The following is a 21,760-nucleotide window of genomic DNA, read 5'->3' on the forward strand; positions in this document are numbered from 1 at the left end:
ACTGTATAATAATACCGAGGATCTATACACTGATAATAATCACACTGCACTGTATAATAATACCGAGTATCTATACACTGATAATAATCACACTGCACTGTATAATAATACCGAGTATATATACACTGATAATGATCACACTGCACTGTATAATAATACCGAGTATATATACACTGATAATGATCACACTGCACTGTATAATAATACCGAGTATCTATACACTGATAATAATCACACTGCACTGTATAATAATACCGAGTATCTATACACTGATAATAATCACACTGCACTGTATAATAATACCGAGTATCTATACACTGATAATAATCACACTGCACTGTATAATAATACCGAGTATCTATACACTGATAATAATCACACTGCACTGTATAATGATACTGAGTATCTATACACTGATAATAATCACACTACACTGTATAATGATACTGAGTATCTATACACTGATAATAATCACACTGCACTGTATAATAATACCGAGTATCTATACACTGATAATAATCACACTGCACTGTATAATAATACCGAGTATCTATACACTGATAATAATCACACTTCACTGTATAATAATACTGAGTATATATACACTGATAATAATCACACTGCACTGTATAATAATACCGAGTATCTATACACTGATAATAATCACACTACACTGTATAATAATACCAAGTATCTATACACTGATAATCAGACTGCATTATATAATAATACAGAGTATCTATACACTGATAATAATCACACTGCACTGTATAATAATACCGAGTATCTATACACTGATAATAATCACACTGCACTGTATAATAATACCAAGTATCGATTCACTGATAATAATCACACTGCACTGTATAATAATACTGAGTATCTATACACTGATAATAATCACACTGCACTGTATAATGATACCGAGTATCTATACACTGTTAATAATCACACTGCACTGTATAATAATACCGAGTATCTATACACTGATAATAATCACACTGCACTGTATAATAATACCAAGTATCTATACACTGATAATAATCACACTGCACTGTATAATGATACTGAGTATCTATACACTGATAATAATCACACTGCACAGTATTATTGTACTCGGTATTATTATACAGTGCAGTGTGATTATTATCAGTGTATATATACTCAGTATCATTATACAGTGCAGTGTGATTATTATCAGTGTATAGATACTTGGTATTATTATACGGTGCAGTGTGATTATTATCAGTGTATATATACTCAGTATCATTATACAGTGCAGTGTGATTATTATCCGTGTGTAGATACTCGGTATTATTATACAGTGCAGTGTGATTATTATCAGTGTACAGATACTCAGTATTATTATACAGTGCAGTGTGATTATTATCAGTGTATAGATACTCAGTATCATTATACAGTGCAGTGTGATTATTATCAGTGTATAGATACTCGGTATTATTATACAGTGCAGTGTGATAATTATCAGTGTATAGATACTCAGTATTATTATACAGTGCAGTGTGATTATTATCAGTGTATAGATACTCAGTATCATTATACAGTGCAGTGTGATTATTATCAGTGTATAGATACTCTGTATTATTATACAGTGCAGTGTGATTATTATCAGTGTATAGATACTCGGTATTATTATACAGTGCAGTGTGATTATTATCAGTGTATAGATACTCGGTATTATTATACAGTGCAGTGTGATTATTATCAGTGTATAGATACTCGGTATCATTATACAGTGCAGTGTGATTATTATCAGTGTATAGATACTTGGTATTATTATACGGTGCAGTGTGATTATTATCAGCGTATAAATACTCGGTATTATTATACAGTGCGTGTGATTATTATCAGTGTATAGATACTTGGTATTATTATACGGTGCAGTGTGATTATTATCAGCGTATAAATACTCGGTATTATTATACAGTGCGTGTGATTATTATCAGTGTATAGATACTCAGTATCATTATACAGTGCAGTGTGATTATTATCCGTGTGTAGATACTCGGTATTATTATACAGTGCAGTGTGATTATTATCAGTGTATAGATACTTGGTATTATTATACGGTGCAGTGTGATTATTATCAGCGTATAAATACTCGGTATTATTATACAGTGCGTGTGATTATTATCAGTGTATAGATACTTGGTATTATTATACGGTGCAGTGTGATTATTATCAGCGTATAAATACTCGGTATTATTATACAGTGCGTGTGATTATTATCAGTGTATAGATACTTGGTATTATTATACGGTGCAGTGTGATTATTATCAGCGTATAAATACTCGGTATTATTATACAGTGCGTGTGATTATTATCAGTGTATAGATACTCGGTATCATTATACAGTGCAGTGTGATTATTATCCGTGTGTAGATACTCGGTATTATTATACAGTGCAGTGTGATTATTATCAGTGTATAGATACTTGGTATTATTATACGGTGCAGTGTGATTATTATCAGCGTATAAATACTCGGTATTATTATACAGTGCGTGTGATTATTATCAGTGTATAGATACTCAGTATCATTATACAGTGCAGTGTGATTATTATCCGTGTGTAGATACTCGGTATTATTATACAGTGCAGTGTGATTATTATCAGTGTATAGATACTCGGTATTATTATACAGTGCAGTGTGATAATTATCAGTGTATAGTTACTCGATATTATTATACAGTGCAGTGTGATTATGATCAGTGTATAGATACTCGGTATTATTATACAGTGCAGTGTGATTATTAGTGTATAGATACTCGGTATTATTATACAGTGCAGTGTGATTATTATCAGTGTATAGATACTCAGTATTATTATACAGTGCAGTGTGATTATTATCAGTGTATAGATACTCAGTATTATACAGTGCAGTGTGATTATTATCAGTGTATAGATACTCAGTATTATTATACAGTGCAGTGTGATTATTAGCAGTGTATAGATACTCAGTATTCTTATACAGTGCAGTGTGATTATTGTGATCATCAGTGTATAGATAATAATACCGAGTATATATACACTGATGATCACACTGAACTGTATAATAATACCGAGTATCTATACACTAATAATAATCACACTGCACTGTATAATAATACCGAGTATCTATACACTGATAATAATCACACTGCACTGTATAATAATACTGAGTATCTATACACTGATAATAATCACACTGCACCGTATAATAATACCAAGTATCTATACACTGATAATAATCACACTGCACTGTATAATAATACCGAGTACAATAATACTGAGTACAGTGCAGTGTAATTATTATCAGTGTATAGATACTCGGTATTATTATACAGTGCAGTGTGATTATTATCAGTGTATAGATACTCGGTATTATTATACAGTGCAGTGTGATTATTATCAGTGTATAGATACTCTGTATTATTATACAGTGCAGTGTGATTATTATCAGTGTATAGATACTCAGTATTATACAGTGCAGTGTGATTATTATCAGTGTATAGATACTCAGTATTATTATACAGTGCAGTGTGATTATTATCAGTGTATAGATACTCAGTATTATTATACAGTGCAGTGTGATTATTATCAGTGTATATATACTCAGTACTATTATACAGTGCAGTGTGATCATTATCAGTGTATAGATACTCGGTATTATTATACAGTGCAGTGTGATTATTATCAGTGTATAGATACTCGCTATTATACAGTGCAGTGCGATTATTATCAGTGTATAGAGACTCGGTATCATTATAGAGTGCAGTGTGGTTGTGTTTTTTATTGTTGTATAATTGCACATGTATAAGATGTAGGTTGTGTAGAGGAGGACAAGATCTTCCCACGTTCTGTGTGACCCTATAGAGGAGTGCAGCAGATGTGATACTCTTTAGGAGGGGAGGAGGCGACACAAGGAGCGGAGCAAGGAGGGAGTGGGAAAACAAGGACCGCTGTGTCAGATAGAGGGAGCAGTCATAGTTGGAAATGTTTAGTGTACTGTGAGCAGAGACTCTGAGAATATTACTGGGATGAATGGACTTTATATCCGCCCGTATCTGAGACCTCTACTGATCTGGGAACGTAGCGCTGTCATCCAAGATACTAGAGCAGAAGATTTCTGGAACGGAGAGAGACTGCAACTTTTCCTTAACTGGAGGAGATTCACAATTATGGAAGAAACTGTAATCTTTGCATAGAGAAAGGGAAAGCAGGGATCTGTGGAAAGCGGAGGCAGACGTGACAATGAGGAAGGAAGCAGCGGTCCATACAGGGAAACACGGGTCTAGGGGGGGAAAGACAGACCGGCATGTGAAGAGGAAGGGAGGGAAAGAGGGGAGAGGAGTGTGAGAAAAGGAACAGAGTTCTCCAGAGAAGAGGGAAGAGACAGAGGTGGTGGGGTTGTGAGAACAGAGAGAGAGAGACAGAGACAAGGGAAAGAGGAAAGAGACAGGGTTTTCTACAAGTTCAAAGAGGGAGACTGGGGTCTGAGGAAAGTGATAGAAACAACAAAGACTGGGGTCACTAGTATGTGAGGATAGAGAGAGGTGTCTTTACAGAGAAAAGGGAGAGTCCAAGACATAAGAGAGACGGTCTGCAGGAAAAGAGAGAGATTACACAACACAAAGAGAGGTTTAGTGAAAAAAAAGACTGCTTGTGATGTTCGATATAAGAGAGAGACACGAGTCGTAGTGATAGTGTGAGAATTGGAAAGGGATATGAGACCTGGTGGTGAGGGGGTCTATACCACTATGAATTCAGATTGGCTCGGGGGTGAACCAGATGAGATGATGATGATGATTGACTGAGAATTCTGGGAATGTAATAAGAAGAGTAACGAAGGAGGCGACCGGCGACAAAGTGATCACAACTTACTGCTCAGCTCATACTTTACATAGCGGTCACCATGCCGGATATCAACTACCTGCGCTCTGTGTCCTGGGGATACATCAAGGTGGGAATTCTTGGCATTTGGGGGCCAAATTCTGTAATTGTACGGTGTGTGGCTGGGGTCATATCGGTCGTGACACACATTTTGGACAAAGATCATAAAATGTGAAAAGGATTAACCCGTTTAATTGTCTAGAGCGAAGTACTGAGGTTTAATGCAATTTAAATTATGTCAATTTTATGTGATTTGAGATGGAAAACAATTATTCTCCACGTTGCGGTCAATGGAAGTTGCATGCTTTCCATTGAGCTCTATAGAAAGTGACTGTACCTGCAGCTTCATTGAGTCCCTCAGAATCTGCAGTCACAATCATTAATCACTGAATTACATCTGTTCTTTCTATGAAATGCATTATACAATTGTAATTGTTGCGTATCACTGCATGGCAATAGATCTCACACTACACAGCCGTCACCATGCCGCATATACACTACCTGTGCTGTGTGTCCCCGGTGATACAGTAAGGTGGAAATCCCAGGTACTGGCGAGCCCGATGATGTAATTGGGTTGTGTGTGGATGTTTAACAATGTGGAGTTATATTTTGAAAGGTACTCGTTTTACTTGTGGAGATCCAGCTGGTGTTATACGCAATGCTTCCTGGGAAAGAGTATGCAAATTAGCTCTTCTCCTTGTGTAGAAGCGAATGACAGACTCGCATCTAAAGTGAAAATGTATTTCTTTAATATGGAGATGATCACCCTTTTAATTATCTACTACTAAATACTACTAAATAAAAGATGCCACTTTTATGTGCTTTAAGATAGTGAACTATTATTAACCCTGTGGAGGTCAATGAAAATTGAATGATTTGTCATGAACCCTATAGAAAGCGACTGCAGCTGCAACTCCGAATCTATAGTAAGTTACACAATTGCAAAGTGCGGAATCACATCTGCTTTGCAATATAATCCACGGAAGGCACTGTGCGACCGCGAGTGATGCAAGGCGTGGCAAAAGTCCACGTTTACCCCAAACTTAAAGTGTAACATTATCTTAAATTGTAATGAAAAATGTTGACCCAAGTAGATACAGATGCAGGCAACTATACTTTTTATACACTGTAAGCATGGAAATGCCCATACGCGTTTTGTTTTTTTAGCTAAACACAGGAGTGGATACAAAATAGAGAGAAGTAGGAGTCTTTCCTTTAATACTTTTCCTTCTTTTTGGATCCACTCCAGATTTTGGAACAACTGCGTCGGAAACCGCGCCAAAAAATGTCCAAAACAGAGGCTTTTTTTTTGCGGTGGCTTTGAGCCGCTCGCTGTAAAAAAAAAAAAAAAAGCGTCATGCTCTTTCTTGCCGCGGTTCCGCCTCTGACCTCCCATTGAAATCAATGGGAAGCAGGTATAGTGGGTTTTTTTTTGCCCGCGACGCTCTATGGCTGCTGACAAAAACGCTGTGAAAAACACCACAAAAACCGCAGCAAGAAAATGCAGGCAGGTCAATCAGATTTTGAGGCAGATTTTTCGGCCTTATAGGCTTTATTCACACGAAAACCACCAGAAAAACACCACACCCAGTGAATGCTAAGTTTTGAAGAAAAAAAAAGACAACAAAAACAGCTGAGACCAAAACACAGTTCTATGTACTGCATTTTATATTTCACTATAGACTTTAATGTAACATCTGGCCGCACTAAAAAAAAAAAAAAACAACCTAAAAATGTCACAAAACGTGCAAAAGCTCAGCAAAAAGCGGTGGGTGTATCCAGCCTAATGGTAAGTTTTTACCAGCAGTCCTATGTAACAACACTTAACGTGGCATCAGCCTTACTACGAATGACAAACTCAGATCTGTTACATTGGACAACTCGGGGACACTACATTGAGCAGCTGAGCTCTGCTACATCTGTATATTATATTATATTATATTATAAGGATATGTTTTTTTTTTCACTCACACTTTATCTAAACACTTTATTCTTTTACCCGCAGTTCAAGAGAATGCTGAACCGTGAGCTGTCCCACTTGTCTGAGATGAGCCGTTCCGGGAACCAGGTCTCAGAATATATTTCCAACACCTTTCTCGGTGAGTAACGCTTCTCAATATGTGGCCTCTACAGGTCTACTTCTAGCAACCATAGGTGTGTCGATAATTCAGCTGACCCGACCAATGATCTGTAAATCAGGTGCATCTGTCAGACCAGACCCGTTTCTGTTTTTTGGAACTATGAATGATCGTTTCCTACGGTGGTCGTGCAAAGGTGCATGAGAGTTACAGAAAACCTGTGGAGAACACTTGTAGGTGTCCATAACTCTCATTCATCACTACCTGGCAAAGTTGGGTTGGACAGATGCCAGGGCATACTTCCTCATTGGATAAATATGCTCCTCAATCAGGGCCCCACAAGACTTCAGTGCCCCAAGCATGATTCACAGTGTGCAGGGACAGGGGGTGAGGTGTGACTGTAATCCATGTGTCCATATTCACCCGGCACCTGTCCTGTATATATATTTCTGCTTTGTCCCATTACATATCTGACCGTTACCTGATGATCGACTTTTTATCACTGATGGTTTAAATGCTTTAGAACCTGTCCTTGAAACTTCAGAAGCAGAGCTGAAGTGTAAAGCATCAGACAGGGAAAGAACAGCAGCCTGAGCCTCTGCTGAAATCCGAGGAACATTTCTGACTACCTTAGACTCCAATAGACAAAGCAGCTAAGCTGAAGTATAATCATCCGTAATTCCAGACCGTAATTATGGTCCGTAATTACGGACCCAATCACTAATATTGTCCACGGACACCTTCCCGTTTTATACGGGAAGGTGTCTGGGCCTTATAAAGCCGCTGCAAAAGATAGGACATGTCCTATCTTTTGCTTTTCACAGGTGGCTGTCCGTGGCCGTTGGCAGCCGGCCGTGATTACGGGCACGGCCGTGTGCATGGGGCCTTATGGTGTAGACCTAAAGAGCAGTGACATAAAACACAAAAAAGTGCACTAGGATGGCGTCTATACTAAGCACTCTCAAAAAGAGACCATTTCTTAACTCAGAAAGGCCTACAAGGGTCACTGACAGAGACCACCCCTCACCGAAGCTTAGGGCAGACTGTCTGTGCCCTGATCATGCCTAGGTTGTACCCAAGTACTTTGCAGAGCTCACAATCTAAGTTTAGAAGGGGGTACCTGGGTTGCACACCACCAAAAAAATAAAAAAAATGTGGTGAATACATATATCGGTAGTCGTACTCATTTCTGTGTGAATGCTAATGTCTCATTTTTTAGAAATCTTAAAAGTAAGGTGTACAACCGCTCTCCTCTCTAGTTGTACTCTAGCTCTCCTCTCTAGTAAGGTGTACTACCGATCTCCTCTCTAGTGGTACTCTAGCTCTCCTCTAGTGGTACTCTAGCTCTCCTCTCTAGTTGTAGTCTAGCTCTCCTCTCTAGTTGTAGTCTAGCTCTCCTCTCTAGTAAGGTGTACAACCGCTCTCCTCTCTAGTTGTACTCTAGCTCTCCTCTCTAGTAAGGTGTACTACTGCTCGCCTCTCTAGTGGTACTCTAGCTCTCCTCTCTAGTTGTACTCTAGCTCTCCTCTCTAGTAAGGTGTACTACCGCTCTCCTCTCTAGTTGTACTCTAGCTCTCCTCTCTAGTTGTACTCTAGCTCTCCTCTCTATTTGTACTCTAGCTCTCCTCTCTAGTAAGGTGTATTACCACTCTCCTCTCTAGTTGTACTCTAGCTCTCCTCTCTAGTAAGGTGTACTACCGCTCTCCTCTCTAGTTGTACTCTAGCTCTCCTCTCTAGTTGTACTCTAGCTCTCCTCTCTAGTAAGGTGTACTACCGCTCTCCTCTCTAGTGGTACTCTAGCTCTCCTCTCTAGTTATACTCTAGCTCTCCTCTCTAGTAAGGTGTACAACCGCTCTCCTCTCTAGTTGTACTCTAGCTCTCCTCTCTAGTAAGGTGTACTACTGCTCTCCTCTCTAGTGGTACTCTAGCTCTCCTCTCTAGTTGTAGTCTAGCTCTCCTCTCTAGTAAGGTGTACAACCGCTCTCCTCTCTAGTTGTACTCTAGCTCTCCTCTCTAGTAAGGTGTACTACCGCTCTCCTCTCTAGTGGTACTCTAGCTCTCCTCTCTAGTAAGGTGTACTACCGCTCTCCTCTCTAGTTGTACTCTAGCTCTCCTCTCTAGTAAGGTGTACTACCGCTCTCCTCTCTAGTTGTACTCTAGATCTCCTCTCTAGTAAGGTGTACTACCGCTCTCCTCTCTAGTTGTACTTATAAAGGGGTACTGCTTAGGTCGAGAACTGTTATGCCCGACTTTCTGGAGGAAACCATTCAGTGTCCATTGATGCTTCATATACCTCTAGAACGAAAATTACCATCTACATTCCAGTTTCCCTAGTGGAGGTCCCAATAGGACCAGCTCAGATCTAGGAGTCCTCATTTGTATCATAGTACCTTAAGGGGGTGTATACTAAAAAAAACTGTCCCTCCAGGCGATTTACTCTCAATCTCAGATTTGACTTTTTATTCCACAAGTATTTCACCCACTTTGTTCTCTGCTGCAGCTATGAACAGCTCTGTGTCCAAACTCTGAAAGAAGCAGCTCTCTCTGCCTCTCTCAGAGCAGGAAATCTATGCATCAAAAAGCCATCACCCTATATGCAGTCAGTCAATTCACAGCCATGTCTCACCTCTTAAATACTGTAGGCACTTCTTTGGTCAGAAATGGAGGTGCCTTTTGATTGACGGGGGACAAATTTTCAGTTAAGAATGTATTACAAGGGGTCTGGTACGGCTGCATCCCGACAAGGACGCTCGTCTTGGTTGTGGCAAAGTCTTGGCCAACTTAATTCAAGTCCTCCTCGTATTTCTCCTATTAGTCCACACATTGCTTGTTTTTATATGTCTCAGCCACCAGATTGAACCTCCACATCTCTCCCCCCCCCCCCCCCCAAAGTGCGGCCCTCCAGACATAATCTTTACAGCCAGGCACTCGGGGGCTTCCCTTACACAGGATATAATGACCGCGGCATGTAAGACGTTGAGGTGAACAGGTTTTGTGAATCATGTTTCTCATGCAGACAGGCAGTAATCCCATCATGTATTAATAAACCTCTGACGTGGGAATGATGTGAAACACGTTTACGATTATTTGTGTGTCGCTGGTCCTAAATGTATATTTAGTTTTCCGTTAAAAAATGCCAGCTGTGGGAAAAGGGGGAGCGGCGTGTTCGGTCCCACAGGACGGATCTGTTACGCTATGAAGACATCTGTGTTGTGAAACTCAGACCGGTGCCTCATCATGCCTCGGAAACCATTGGGTTAAAACTACAACTCCCAGCATGCCTTGAGAGCCATAATTGGCCAGATTGACTTGTAGCTCCCACTGCAGATAATGAGCACCCTCCACCAAATATAAGGCCACAAATTGCCCTCTTCTACCAAGTTGGGTGACTATCAATATGGCTATCATTACGTCTTCCAGAGAAGCTGCCACCCAACTCTCCCGGCCTCCTAAATGGCATATCAGCCTAGTGTTGCAATGATACAACCCAATTCCGCTGCCTAAAACATTGAATTACGGCCATATTGATTGTCACTGGCGTTCTCAGAAAAAGATACTACTGAATAAAAAGGGAGAGACACCATTTAGCAGGAATAAGAGCTGCGGGGTTTGGGTTTTGTACTTTGTGGTGCATGCTGTTGTGAAATTGTATACTCATTTACTGCTGTGGATTCCCATAGAGGGCGAGGGGAAGAGCGGCGAAGTTGAAAGAGTTAAAGCAGTAACTACTAGTGTAATGATAGCAGCGCAGATGGATGTGTTAATTCTGCCACCTAAATAGTGCAATCTCTTCCCATAAGACACATAATCTGATCATAGTAACACGTTCTGGAGCTAGTAAACTGCCCGTCTTCTCCATCCTTCCTGTAAGGTGGCTATTAGGAAACCTGGGACAGCTGTCCCTGGTGCCCTTTAAATGCAGAGCCCCCCTGCCCTGTGTCTTCAGGGCATCCTATGCACCGTACAGAGCAGACCCAGTGCATTAGTGTTATCTGTCCGGATTCAATGGAATTACCTTTGGTTCATCTAATCCTGTCCCTACCAACCTACTTCTTGAGGATCGGCGTCTCTGCATTAGAAAATGGCTGCAAAATCTTCCAGGAAAAAAAAATTGGCAGTAGGGCGCAGAATAGGTAGGGAGCGAATTTTTTCGAATCCTATGCAGTTTGTACTGAGCTGATGGTAAGTTTCACTTTCTGGCCATGACTTCTGCTTTACAGACAAACAGAATGACGTGGACATCCCATCCCCGACACAGAAGGAGCGGGAGAAAAAGAAGAAGCAGCAGACCATGTGCCAAATCAGTGGCGTCAAGAAGCTCACACACAGCTCCAGCCTGACCAACTCTACAATACCTCGTTTTGGAGTGAAGACTGACCAGGAGGAACCTCTCGGACAGGTATAATCTGGGGGAGATTATTAATAGTGTCGTAAGATGCATTGAGGAGTCGGCAACACATTCGTCTTACATAGGCTGCCTCGTGGCTACCAAGTTCAACCAAATAGTTCACAATATATCGTTCGCTTTAGGTGGAATTTTCCTTTAAACATAGGACATTTTTGTTGGTATAAGGGTTTCGTGCATGAACTCGAATTCCCACTGGTTCACAAATGGAAGAGACCAATGGCCATAGCTGGGGAGGGGCTGGTGGGGCATGTGTGCTTTGTGCCAGGAGGGCAACGACAAGCCAGAGTTGATACGGGACTAGGGTAGTAAACTAAATCATTTGCCCCAGGTGAAGAAGTAAAGCCTAGCTGCGCCTTTGCCTTTGGAGATTTCCATTACGGAAATTCTCCTACCCAATTATTCCACTTTTTGTCTGCACTGGTTTCCATAAATACTATATATACCGCCAAGCAGTATGAATCAGAACAATTAGGGTATCACCATATGGAAATGAGGATGAGTTTCTATAGGCCTATCTATGAGGCATCTTGAGTGACTGGACTTCTCTCTATCTTCTTATGCTGCATAGTATTTCATCATAAAAATGTAGTTCCCGTTGTGTTTACATGTTAAAACCATTTTTGGATGATGACTGATGGACCCTTAAAGGGGTTTTCTATGATTGGAAAAATATGGCTGCTTTGTTCGAGAAACAGCACCACACCTGTTGATGGGATGTGTTTGGTATTGCAGTTCAGCTCTATTCAAGTGAATGGGGTTGAGCTGCAATACCATACACAACCTGTGGCCAGGTGAGGCGCTGTTTTTGGAATAAAACAGACTTGTTTTTCTAATCCTGGACAACCCCTTTAAGGGAGCCTTAAAGGTGTTGTCTGGTTTAAAAAAAGAAATCCATTTTCAAATACCCTATTAGGGAATTCGGGGAGTCCCAGATTCAGCCAGTTAAAGAGTGACCATATAAAGAGTCTCTCCCTGGAGGAACCGGCATGTTCTACATTACATGGACAGCCCATTGATTTCAATTTGAAGTGTGTAATGCTTAATTTCCCCTGTGGTAGCGCTGCAGAATAATTAATGAGTTCTCCCTCAGATTACAGCTGATCACATGGGATCCCAGCAGCAGCGAAGCTCCTTGTGATGAACTTATTTTTGGGGGGACCCTTATAACAAAAAGCATTGTACAACGCAGACAACCCCTTTAAGTCATTATGCAAGGCGTGTAATTGAATGTTGTTGACAGTCAAGCAGCAATGTATGACCCAAATTCTAGAGCCGGGCCTGTTTTATTCAAATATTATATACGTGGAGGCTTGTCGTTGACCTATTAATGGTATACGGCTGGGGAATGTATATTTTTGCATACTTTATACCATGTCATGTCCAAGAACAACATGCAGCAACTCAACATTGATTGTCTTCTGCTAACTTTCCAGGAATTGGATAATTTAAACAAGTGGGGCCTTAATATCTTCCGAGTGGCGGAATATTCCAATAACCGTCCGCTGAGCTGTATCATGTTCACTATATTTCAGGTGAGCTGCGATGGGACATGGGTATTAGTCTTGAGAGAGAGTGTGAATGGTGGCATTGATGATGACAGAGCTGGAGCTACCATGTAGAGCCTTAAGCATGGTACCACGGCATTCTATTACTGTGATGGCCAATTCTGCACCATGTAGGTCTCCTTCTACGGACAATGATGAGCACTTCTTTTGAAAGAAATGTTCATTATAGCAGACAACTTTTTAAAAAAATTTTGTAATGTTTTGGTAAATGTTTGGCAAATTTTTACAATATCCAACTAAAAAAAAATTACGTGATACTCCAACATGGAGGCATTGTGTTTTCTGCCAGTTCCATAATGACCTCCTCCATAGGTTTCTAAGTGAGAGAATGAAAAAGATCTAGACATAAACTTTCAAGAAAACCACTTTGGAGACCAACAGCCATCTTGGTTCTTCTCCAACCTTGAGCTGGAAGTGCATGTATTGCTACGGGCCACGAGGATATATGAAAGTGGCACTCGTGACCAATTATTTGTTAGGGAGTCTTAAGAGCTCAATAAGCTTTATTTAACCTATACCCCCCAAGCTATTGAGGAACTACAACTCCTGCCATTCCCTGCTCACCGGAGAAAGGTTTACCTACCAGCGATTTTGGTCTTGTCCTCCATTCGATCTTTTTAAACCCAGATGTTCTTTTTTCCACAGGAGAGAGAGTTGTGTAAGACCTTCAAGATCCCTGTAGAGACACTAATCACTTACATGATGACCTTAGAAGATCACTACCATGCAGACGTGGCGTACCACAACAGCTTGCACGCCGCCGATGTCACACAGTCCACCCACGTGCTTCTCTCCACTCCAGCATTAGACGTAAGATACCCCATGGCATTTTGCATGGTCGTTTTCTGTATGAATACATTTGAATGCCGCTTGTTCTTGGGTGTAGCGTAGTGGTTGACCAGCTGCCTGACCACGACCCATAGATTCTGCGTTTCTTAAATATAATGCATTTTCTTTCCTTTTCATCTGCTTGTACGTCATGACATAGGGTCGGATCTGTTGCCTGCCATTCCGGTTATCAGTCCGAAGGACAATTATATATGGGTATTGGTCTATTAGGAATACCATGTTGCTGTGCACAAGTGGCTTTGTAGTCGTCACATAATTAAATGGACAAATCCAGATAAAAAATATATAGCCTGACGTGGACACGTAAACAAAATCCGTCTATAGACATTCAATTTCTGTTGGTGGGTCTATTGGGGCTACCAGACTGTCCACCAACCTCTGTTATTATGGGACGAACATTTACCTGTTCAATCTCATAGTTTCCCTCTGGATAATGTGCATGTTAATTGGTAAAGTGGTTGTTTAGTTTAGAAAACCTATTTCCATATATCCTATTAGGTAAATCTGAGTTCATAGAGGGGGAGTCCCAAGTTCAGGATCCTCATGTCTTTGCCAGAGTGGAGAGCGGTTACAAAGATCGTCTTTCGCTCTGGAGGACCTGTTCTGTCCTGCATTACGCAGACAACCTATTGACTTGAAATGGACACACTGTAATGCTTTATTTTCCCTGTGGTGGCACTGCAGGGAAAGTGAACACTTCTAACAGATTACAGCTGATCGCTAGGGGTCCAAGCAGGGCGAAACTTTGTGATCAGCTTATTGTCAAGGAACTCTTCTAACAAAGTAGGGAACTCTTTTAAAGCCAATGTACACCTTTGAAATATTTTTTTTATTTTTTTTATAATAAATATAAGGCGGTTGGTGCAACTTTTTAAATATTTTTTTTTTACCATCAATATTTTAGATTTTTTTTTCAAGATGACAAATATAATACACAATAACCACAAACACATGGTTGTACAAAAACGCATTATAGCACATAATATACTTAGTACATAGAACTAGCATAGTGTCGTAAATTGGCAACTCAGAATCATTCTAAGCACCCCCACATTTATACATAGTACTAAACATGCGGAGAGAGAAAATACATTAAAACATGTTGCATGTGGTCAACACACACAAAAAGGCCCTGAAAATAGGGCAAAAGAATATTTACAGAAAACCAAAAATAGAGCGTTTCAGGTTTAAATATATCGGTTTCAAACATGTATTACGGGGATATACAATTTTGAGAAAAAAGATGCCAATTCTTCCAGGTCTCTACATACTGCGGGTATTTGTGATCTTTATATGCCATCATTTTTTCGTAAGCACATGTAGTATTTAGCATGTCATATATTTCCCCAACAGAGGGAAGGTTCACACTCTTCCAATACCTAGTTATCCCTAATTTAGTAGCCAAAAGGATATGTGCCACAAGTACCCTATTTTCTATAGGTACCTCATTTATTCAGAGAAAAAGAAGTGCTAAAGATGGTGATAGCGGAATGACCCTGTTGCACAACCCGGAAAGCAGTTGAAAGATCGATGACCATAGAGGAGCAAGACAAGGGCAAGACCATATTATATGTATGAGAGTACCTCTGTGCCCACAACCCCTCCAGCAAAGATCAGAAGAACCCGGGTACATAAGGCTCAATTTATCGAGTGTATAATACCATCTGAGGGCTGTTTTGATAGCGGCTTCATAATGAGATACACATTTAAAAGTAGAAACAAGGAATTTCAAGGAGTATGTCCATTGGGATACAGCGGAGGTCTGGCCTAGGTCCTTCTTCCAAGCAAGGAGGGGGGAGGTTTTAACAAACGAGGATTTAGAGCCAATTACAGAATAAAGGGGTTTAAGGCGGACTGGGGTATCTGATGGGGCTGACCATAATTGGAATACGTCCGCATTGGCTAAAAGTACGCTCAAATCCATAGTGGGTAAGAAATGTCTAATTCGTTAGTACTTAGAAAAAAATCTCTATGTGAAATACCATATTTATGGGTCAGTTCCGAATACGGGACTAACTTCCCGCCATCCAATAGATCCGTTAAGTATACTATGCCTCTCTCTTTCCAAGAGTCCAGTTTCATGTCTAGAAGAGCAATGTGAAATATCTCAATAGGCGTTACATGCTGTAAGGAAATTTGGGAAGATTCGCTACCAGAGTGAAATTTTTTCCAGTAAAACAGAGAAGTAGACAAAACATAGGGAAGACGGGCTGGTAAAGCTATTGTAGTCAGAGCCGCTATCAATAAAGCCCTCAAATTTTGACCCGGAGCTAAAAAGGTCTCTATGTGTATCCAATGTTGAGACACATCCCCAATCCACCAATTCCTTAATAACGATACTTGAGTTGCGTAATAATAGTCTGAAATGTTAGGCAAACTTAAACCGCCAAACTTTTTATCTCTGTTAAGGATTGAAGAGACAATTCTAGGTTTGCCCGTTTTCCAAATGAAGTTGTTTAACAGTTTCTGTATTTTATTAAAAAAGGAAGCTGGTAGACGAATAGGGACTGTTCTGAAGATATACAAAATTTTGGGCAGAATTAACATTTTGAAGGCTGCTATACGACCCACCCATGAGATTTCAGATTTATTATACAAATATTTTTATTAGAAATTATTTTAACTTTTTAAGATACAGCTGCTTTGTATCCTGTATACAGAGCACATGTATCGTGCGCTGAAACCTGTATCTGTCAGGTCAGCAGGACTTGCTGGTTCCGTGACGGCGAGTTCTGCGTGTCTCTGACACCCAGAATCGAGCTGTTATCGGTCACATCTAAGTTCATAATTTAGATGTGATGGATAACAGGTGGATCCTGCAGGGCAGAGACACGCAGAACTCGCTGTCACTGAACCCGTCAGTCCCGCTGACCTGACGGATTCAGGTCTCAGTGCTAGATGCAGCTGCTCTGTATACATGATAAAAAGCAGCTGTATCTCAAAAAGTAAAAAATATTTTTAATTAAAAATTTGCCCCAAACACACTGATACAATGTAATATTTAAAAAAAACAAAACAGGATTTCATAGGTGTACATAGCATTTAAAGTCATTTGGCTGACAGCTGTCTATGGCCAGCTTTACCCTTGTATCTATGCTACTGACTTTGGTAGGTAAACAACTTAGACAAATGAACTCGTTAAGGTGATCAGTACAGAGATGTTTAGACTGATACCGAAAATGTTAGCGATGACCTAAGGTACCAGTAAACAGGTCTGTGATGGAGTTACAGTCTATCCTTCTAAGCCCCCTGAAAATATTAATAATGTACAATGTAAACAGATGGAGATAGCAACGTGGACGTCACAAGTAACAGGAGCCGGCACTTGATTACGTGGTCACATCTCTCTACCTAGACCACAGCGCAGACATCTGCAGTATCGAAACCTTCAGCGCATTCAGCCAAACTGTGTTGTGTTTAATAATGTATTAACATGAAGAAGTAAGAGTCGCTGCATGGGAAATAAGGCGTCTACATGTGTCCCTTATGTGTAGTCAGAAGGAAAGAACTTCTGATTGGGGGCTCAACTGCAGACCTCTGTCATACACGTAGCACCACTGTCATACGCGTAGCACCACTGTCATACACGTAGCACCACTGTCATACACGTAGCACCACTGTCATACGCGTAGCACCACTGTCATACACGTAGCACCACTGTCATACACGTAGCACCACTGTCATACGCGCAGCACCACTGTCATACACGTAGCACCACTGTCAGACGCGCAGCACCACTGTCATACACGTAGCACCACTGTCAGACGTGCAGCACCACTGTCAGACGCGCAGCACCACTGTCATACACGTAGCACCGCTGTGAGACATGGTTCGCTTGTCACAGTAATATCTCATTATTTATTAGGGAATACCCCCAACTTCACTATCCGCTAACACAACATCACAAAATACTAAATAATAGTCCACAAGTGTTCAGTGGTCACCAATACATCTTCACGGGAAATGCAGACGACTGATGTTATGGGATGTCAGCAAGTATCATATCAAAACAGATTTTGTTATGCTGCTCTAACAATCATTACCAGCAACCACAACCCCCAACATCAGCATTTGATGCTATAGATGTAAAACGAAAAAAAAAAAATCTTATGACACAGTGATCTTAAACAGGACTGTGCACACATGCAGGTAAACTCTACACTCACATTTGTAAAAACAGACACACAAACACTACACACATGGGGACACAGACGTAAACAATACACACATAGACACACACATATAAACAATACACACACACACAAACAAACAAACACAGAAACAAAAAACAATACACATAGACACACACAAACAAAAAACCAGTACAAACTCATATAAACACGCATATACATAAATGGCACACGCGCGCAAAGACAAACACATACAGAAACACTACACACACATAAACGCACACATAAACAGACACACAAACACTACTCATATGCACATAAACACTACACTCATGGACACGCACTATAAATAAACACTATACATGTGTATAAAACAGATATATATGTAAGACAGAATTATACATAAACAGAGTTACACACCCATACATAAACAAAGATATATACATAAACCCTCTGCATACAAATTCATACAAGACATAAACCTATACATATATACGTACACACTCCTACATAGTCACCAGGTACATATATAAACATATACACACACATCCCTACCTTTCCTAAAAATTGCTTGCTCTCCGTTCCATGTTGATATACTGTAGCGGCTCCTCTATGGGAAGTTCTATATGATGCTCCTGTATGTATTATGTTGATATATACCTCGCTCATTCTGGAAAATGGTGCTCTACCCTGTGTTTCCAGAACTAGCAAGGTTTATGTGATTAAACACACACACACAGTTTTTATTTAAAAAACTTCCTGTTCACACCACGCAGTTGGCGGACAGTTTCTAGGACCTGCCGTGTTTTTACCGTACATTTTCCGCTTCGACTTCAATGGGGGTAAAACTACGGAACAAAGATATCAACATGTAAAACCCAGAATAGCGTCACTGCAGCTCTCCATAGAAGTAGTTCTCAGAACATATTACCATGTGGTAGTGGTGCGGCTCCCCCGCCACCGTCATGTGCGACTGTCCCTGAGGCTAGAGCTCCTCCGCTACTCTAGGTTGCGTGGGGACCAATGTTGTGGCCATGTAGAAATTTTCCGATTGTCGCACCACTTTTTCTTCGGGAAACCTTAAGATTGCGTGACACTTGCGGTAACTCACGATTTGGCCATGGAGCCCCAGACTAAAAGTTGCTCCTTTGCTGATGCTGCCATGTGCCATGTGCTTCCCTTAAGAGGAGTAACTGGAAGCTTTTGGACCCCATTGCAAATCTGTACAGGGCCCAACTACCACATACCCTCTAATACTGGTGACTTCTTGGGCCCCCTCAGACGCTAGGGTCCGGGTTAGATTGCCCTCGCCCCCCCCCCCCCCCTGGCTACGGCCCTGTTCCCTCTCGTATTGCATGTCACAATGTATACAGCACATGTACATTTACCACCACTGTGTCCCCCTGCCAGGCGGTGTTTACAGATCTGGAGATCTTAGCGGCGTTGTTTGCAGCTGCCATTCATGACGTCGACCACCCTGGAGTTTCCAATCAGTTTCTTATTAATACAAGTAAGTGGATCCAGCGTCTTGTGTAGATAAAGAGCTTATGTCCTGCGTGTGAATGGAAGAATTTGCAGCGCACAAATGGCTCAGGGTGCTCAGGACCACGCAGAACATCTGTCGTGTAATAACAGGGGGCACAATCCCCCCTACTCCTCGGTATGTGTAACAGAAGTATTTGTAGGATTAGACGACGGGCTGCAGCACGGTATCACACGGCATATGGAGCGTACAGACTGGGAAATGCTGCTGCCTATATACATCACTGAGTATACAGACGGCCATCGTGATCGCTATAGGCTGCCATAAATAATACTGCCAATATGACTGGTAATGGGCATTTATATCAGTAGCCATGGGCATACAAAGTGTATATAGAGCCCTAAAGCAAAAATCTAAATCGGCCCCACTTTATGCCTTGTTAATGTCCATCGTTTCATTTTTTAGGTCTAAAATCCTGTGCTCAATGGGACCTGAATTAACTCTTCAATGGGTAGAGAATTTTTTAGCAGTTACATTTTTTGTGCATGTGGTGGTTTAACGGCCCTAACTTTATTTACTGGTTGGGCTACTAATTACATTTTTTGGGCATTTTTTTTTTTTTTTTCGTTTTTTTGGGGGTTTTTTTATTAGAGGAAAACGAAATTAAAATTTGAATAATTTATAGTTTTTTTTATTTAAGGCTAAAATAAAGTTGCGTGTATGTGTATAAATATTATGTATAGTCGCGGGTGAGCAGTTGGCGACCGTTTGAGATGGCTTGGGAGTGGGTATATATTTTTGTCTCCCAATATATAATATGTCTCCCAAGAGGTCATAGAAGATACCTAAGGGAAATTCACACTTTATATTTTTTTTTATTTTTATTTTGCAGTTTTCTACTGTAACTGGAGGATCTATAGGAGCTCCAATTACAGGGGAAAACTGCACCCTGTGGTGAATTCAGCAGCTAAGCAATGCGAGGGGACACCCGGCGATCATGTGATCGCAGGTCACCATGGGCCCCCTCGTAGTCATGTGTCCTGCCTCTATGGGAGGTAGACCACTGGTCTAAGGCTAAGCTTTAATAGAAAAGCAATTCGTGATATATTGACATAGTAACAGGCCTTGAAGATGGCTCCATATACTGTGGGTGACTGTTGCGTGACTTCTGGGTCACTATTCTCCCATGTGGGTCATCAAATGTTCCTCTTTGTCTTGTACTCAGATTCAGAGCTGGCGTTGATGTACAATGACGAGTCTGTGCTGGAGAATCATCATTTGGCTGTGGGATTCAAGCTCCTACAGGAAGAGAACTGTGATGTTTTCCAGAACCTGACGAAACGCCAACGCCAAATGACGAGGAAGATGGTGATTGACATGGTAATAGGACAGCTGTCCTTGGTCTCACACATGAAGGTTTAGCTTCAAGCTTTTGGGTTCCCATGCAAGATCTATAGCAGAGCCCCCCAACCGTCCCATGTCATTTACTACCAGCTTCATATGTGCAAGAGGGGCCTCCTAAGAACCGGGCCTGGGGGTGACTGTACCCTCCGCATAGTCCTATACCTCCTTGTATTAGGTATTTATAAGGCTTCATGTCATTTCTTCCCTGCAGGAAATTGTGTAATACATCATCCTACTGGACACATGCCAACACACACTGTATGACTGACTTCCATCGTACATCGCTTTCCTCCTCATCACTTATACATGGGTCAAGCCTGATGTAGACCTAGTCTGACTAACACTCTGACGGCTGTATTATGTCAGGATTAAAGTGGTTGTCTAGTTAAGAAACCCATTTTCATACGCCCTATTAGGGAAGTCTGAGTTAGTGGGAGGGTTCCCCTGTTCGGGATCCTCATTTCTTGAGTGCAGAGAGGTTACAAAGAGCGTCTCTCACTCTGGAGGACCTGTCTTGTCCTGCATTACACACATGACCCCTTTAAGGATGGACAGATACCAGGGCAGTTGGAAGTAACAGGTGATCTTATGAATGGAGATTAAACCAACAGAAGGGGTCTTAAATGTTCATTAGATTAATGGTGAACTCCACCCAAGAAATGAAAATCCTACCCAAAGCTTCATTTTCATTTCTGTTGTCTACATTGACCTCCCCCTGCCAGGGATATAACATTGATAGCACTGGTACCCCAGCCACCAAGCAATGGCTATCGCTTTGTTGGTTACTGCAGTGAAGTGAGCTGGAGTGCCACGGCTCTTTCATCCTACTGATCAAGTCGGGTTTCTCGGGGTTTGACCCCCACTGATCACACAGTGATGGCTTATCCCAAGGATAAAGAAAAGGTCGAGCAGAAGCGGACCACAGGTACATATAGAATTTATTTACATAAAA

General features: G+C 41.0%; 1 protein-coding gene across 5 annotated transcripts in view; it reads left to right on the forward strand.

Moving 5' to 3' along the window:
- PDE4A (phosphodiesterase 4A) overlaps positions 1-21,760 on the forward strand; it is a 473,381-nt gene that overhangs the window by 444,238 nt on the left and 7,383 nt on the right. For 4 of the 5 annotated variants that reach the window (XM_075858970.1, XM_075858971.1, XM_075858969.1 and 1 more), the window contains 6 exons: positions 6,897-6,990; positions 11,190-11,368; positions 12,811-12,909; positions 13,588-13,752; positions 19,332-19,431; positions 20,630-20,784. In XM_075858970.1, the coding sequence (XP_075715085.1) occupies positions 6,897-6,990; positions 11,190-11,368; positions 12,811-12,909; positions 13,588-13,752; positions 19,332-19,431; positions 20,630-20,784 (792 nt within the window). Of the gene's footprint in view, positions 1-4,871; positions 4,962-6,896; positions 6,991-11,189; positions 11,369-12,810; positions 12,910-13,587; positions 13,753-19,331; positions 19,432-20,629; positions 20,785-21,760 lie in introns of those variants that run through there. The other variant, XM_075858973.1, reaches the window with a different exon arrangement.

This window comes from Rhinoderma darwinii, chromosome 3, assembly GCF_050947455.1.
Source record: "Rhinoderma darwinii isolate aRhiDar2 chromosome 3, aRhiDar2.hap1, whole genome shotgun sequence".
In the NCBI taxonomy this organism is placed as follows: Eukaryota; Metazoa; Chordata; class Amphibia; order Anura; family Rhinodermatidae; genus Rhinoderma; species Rhinoderma darwinii.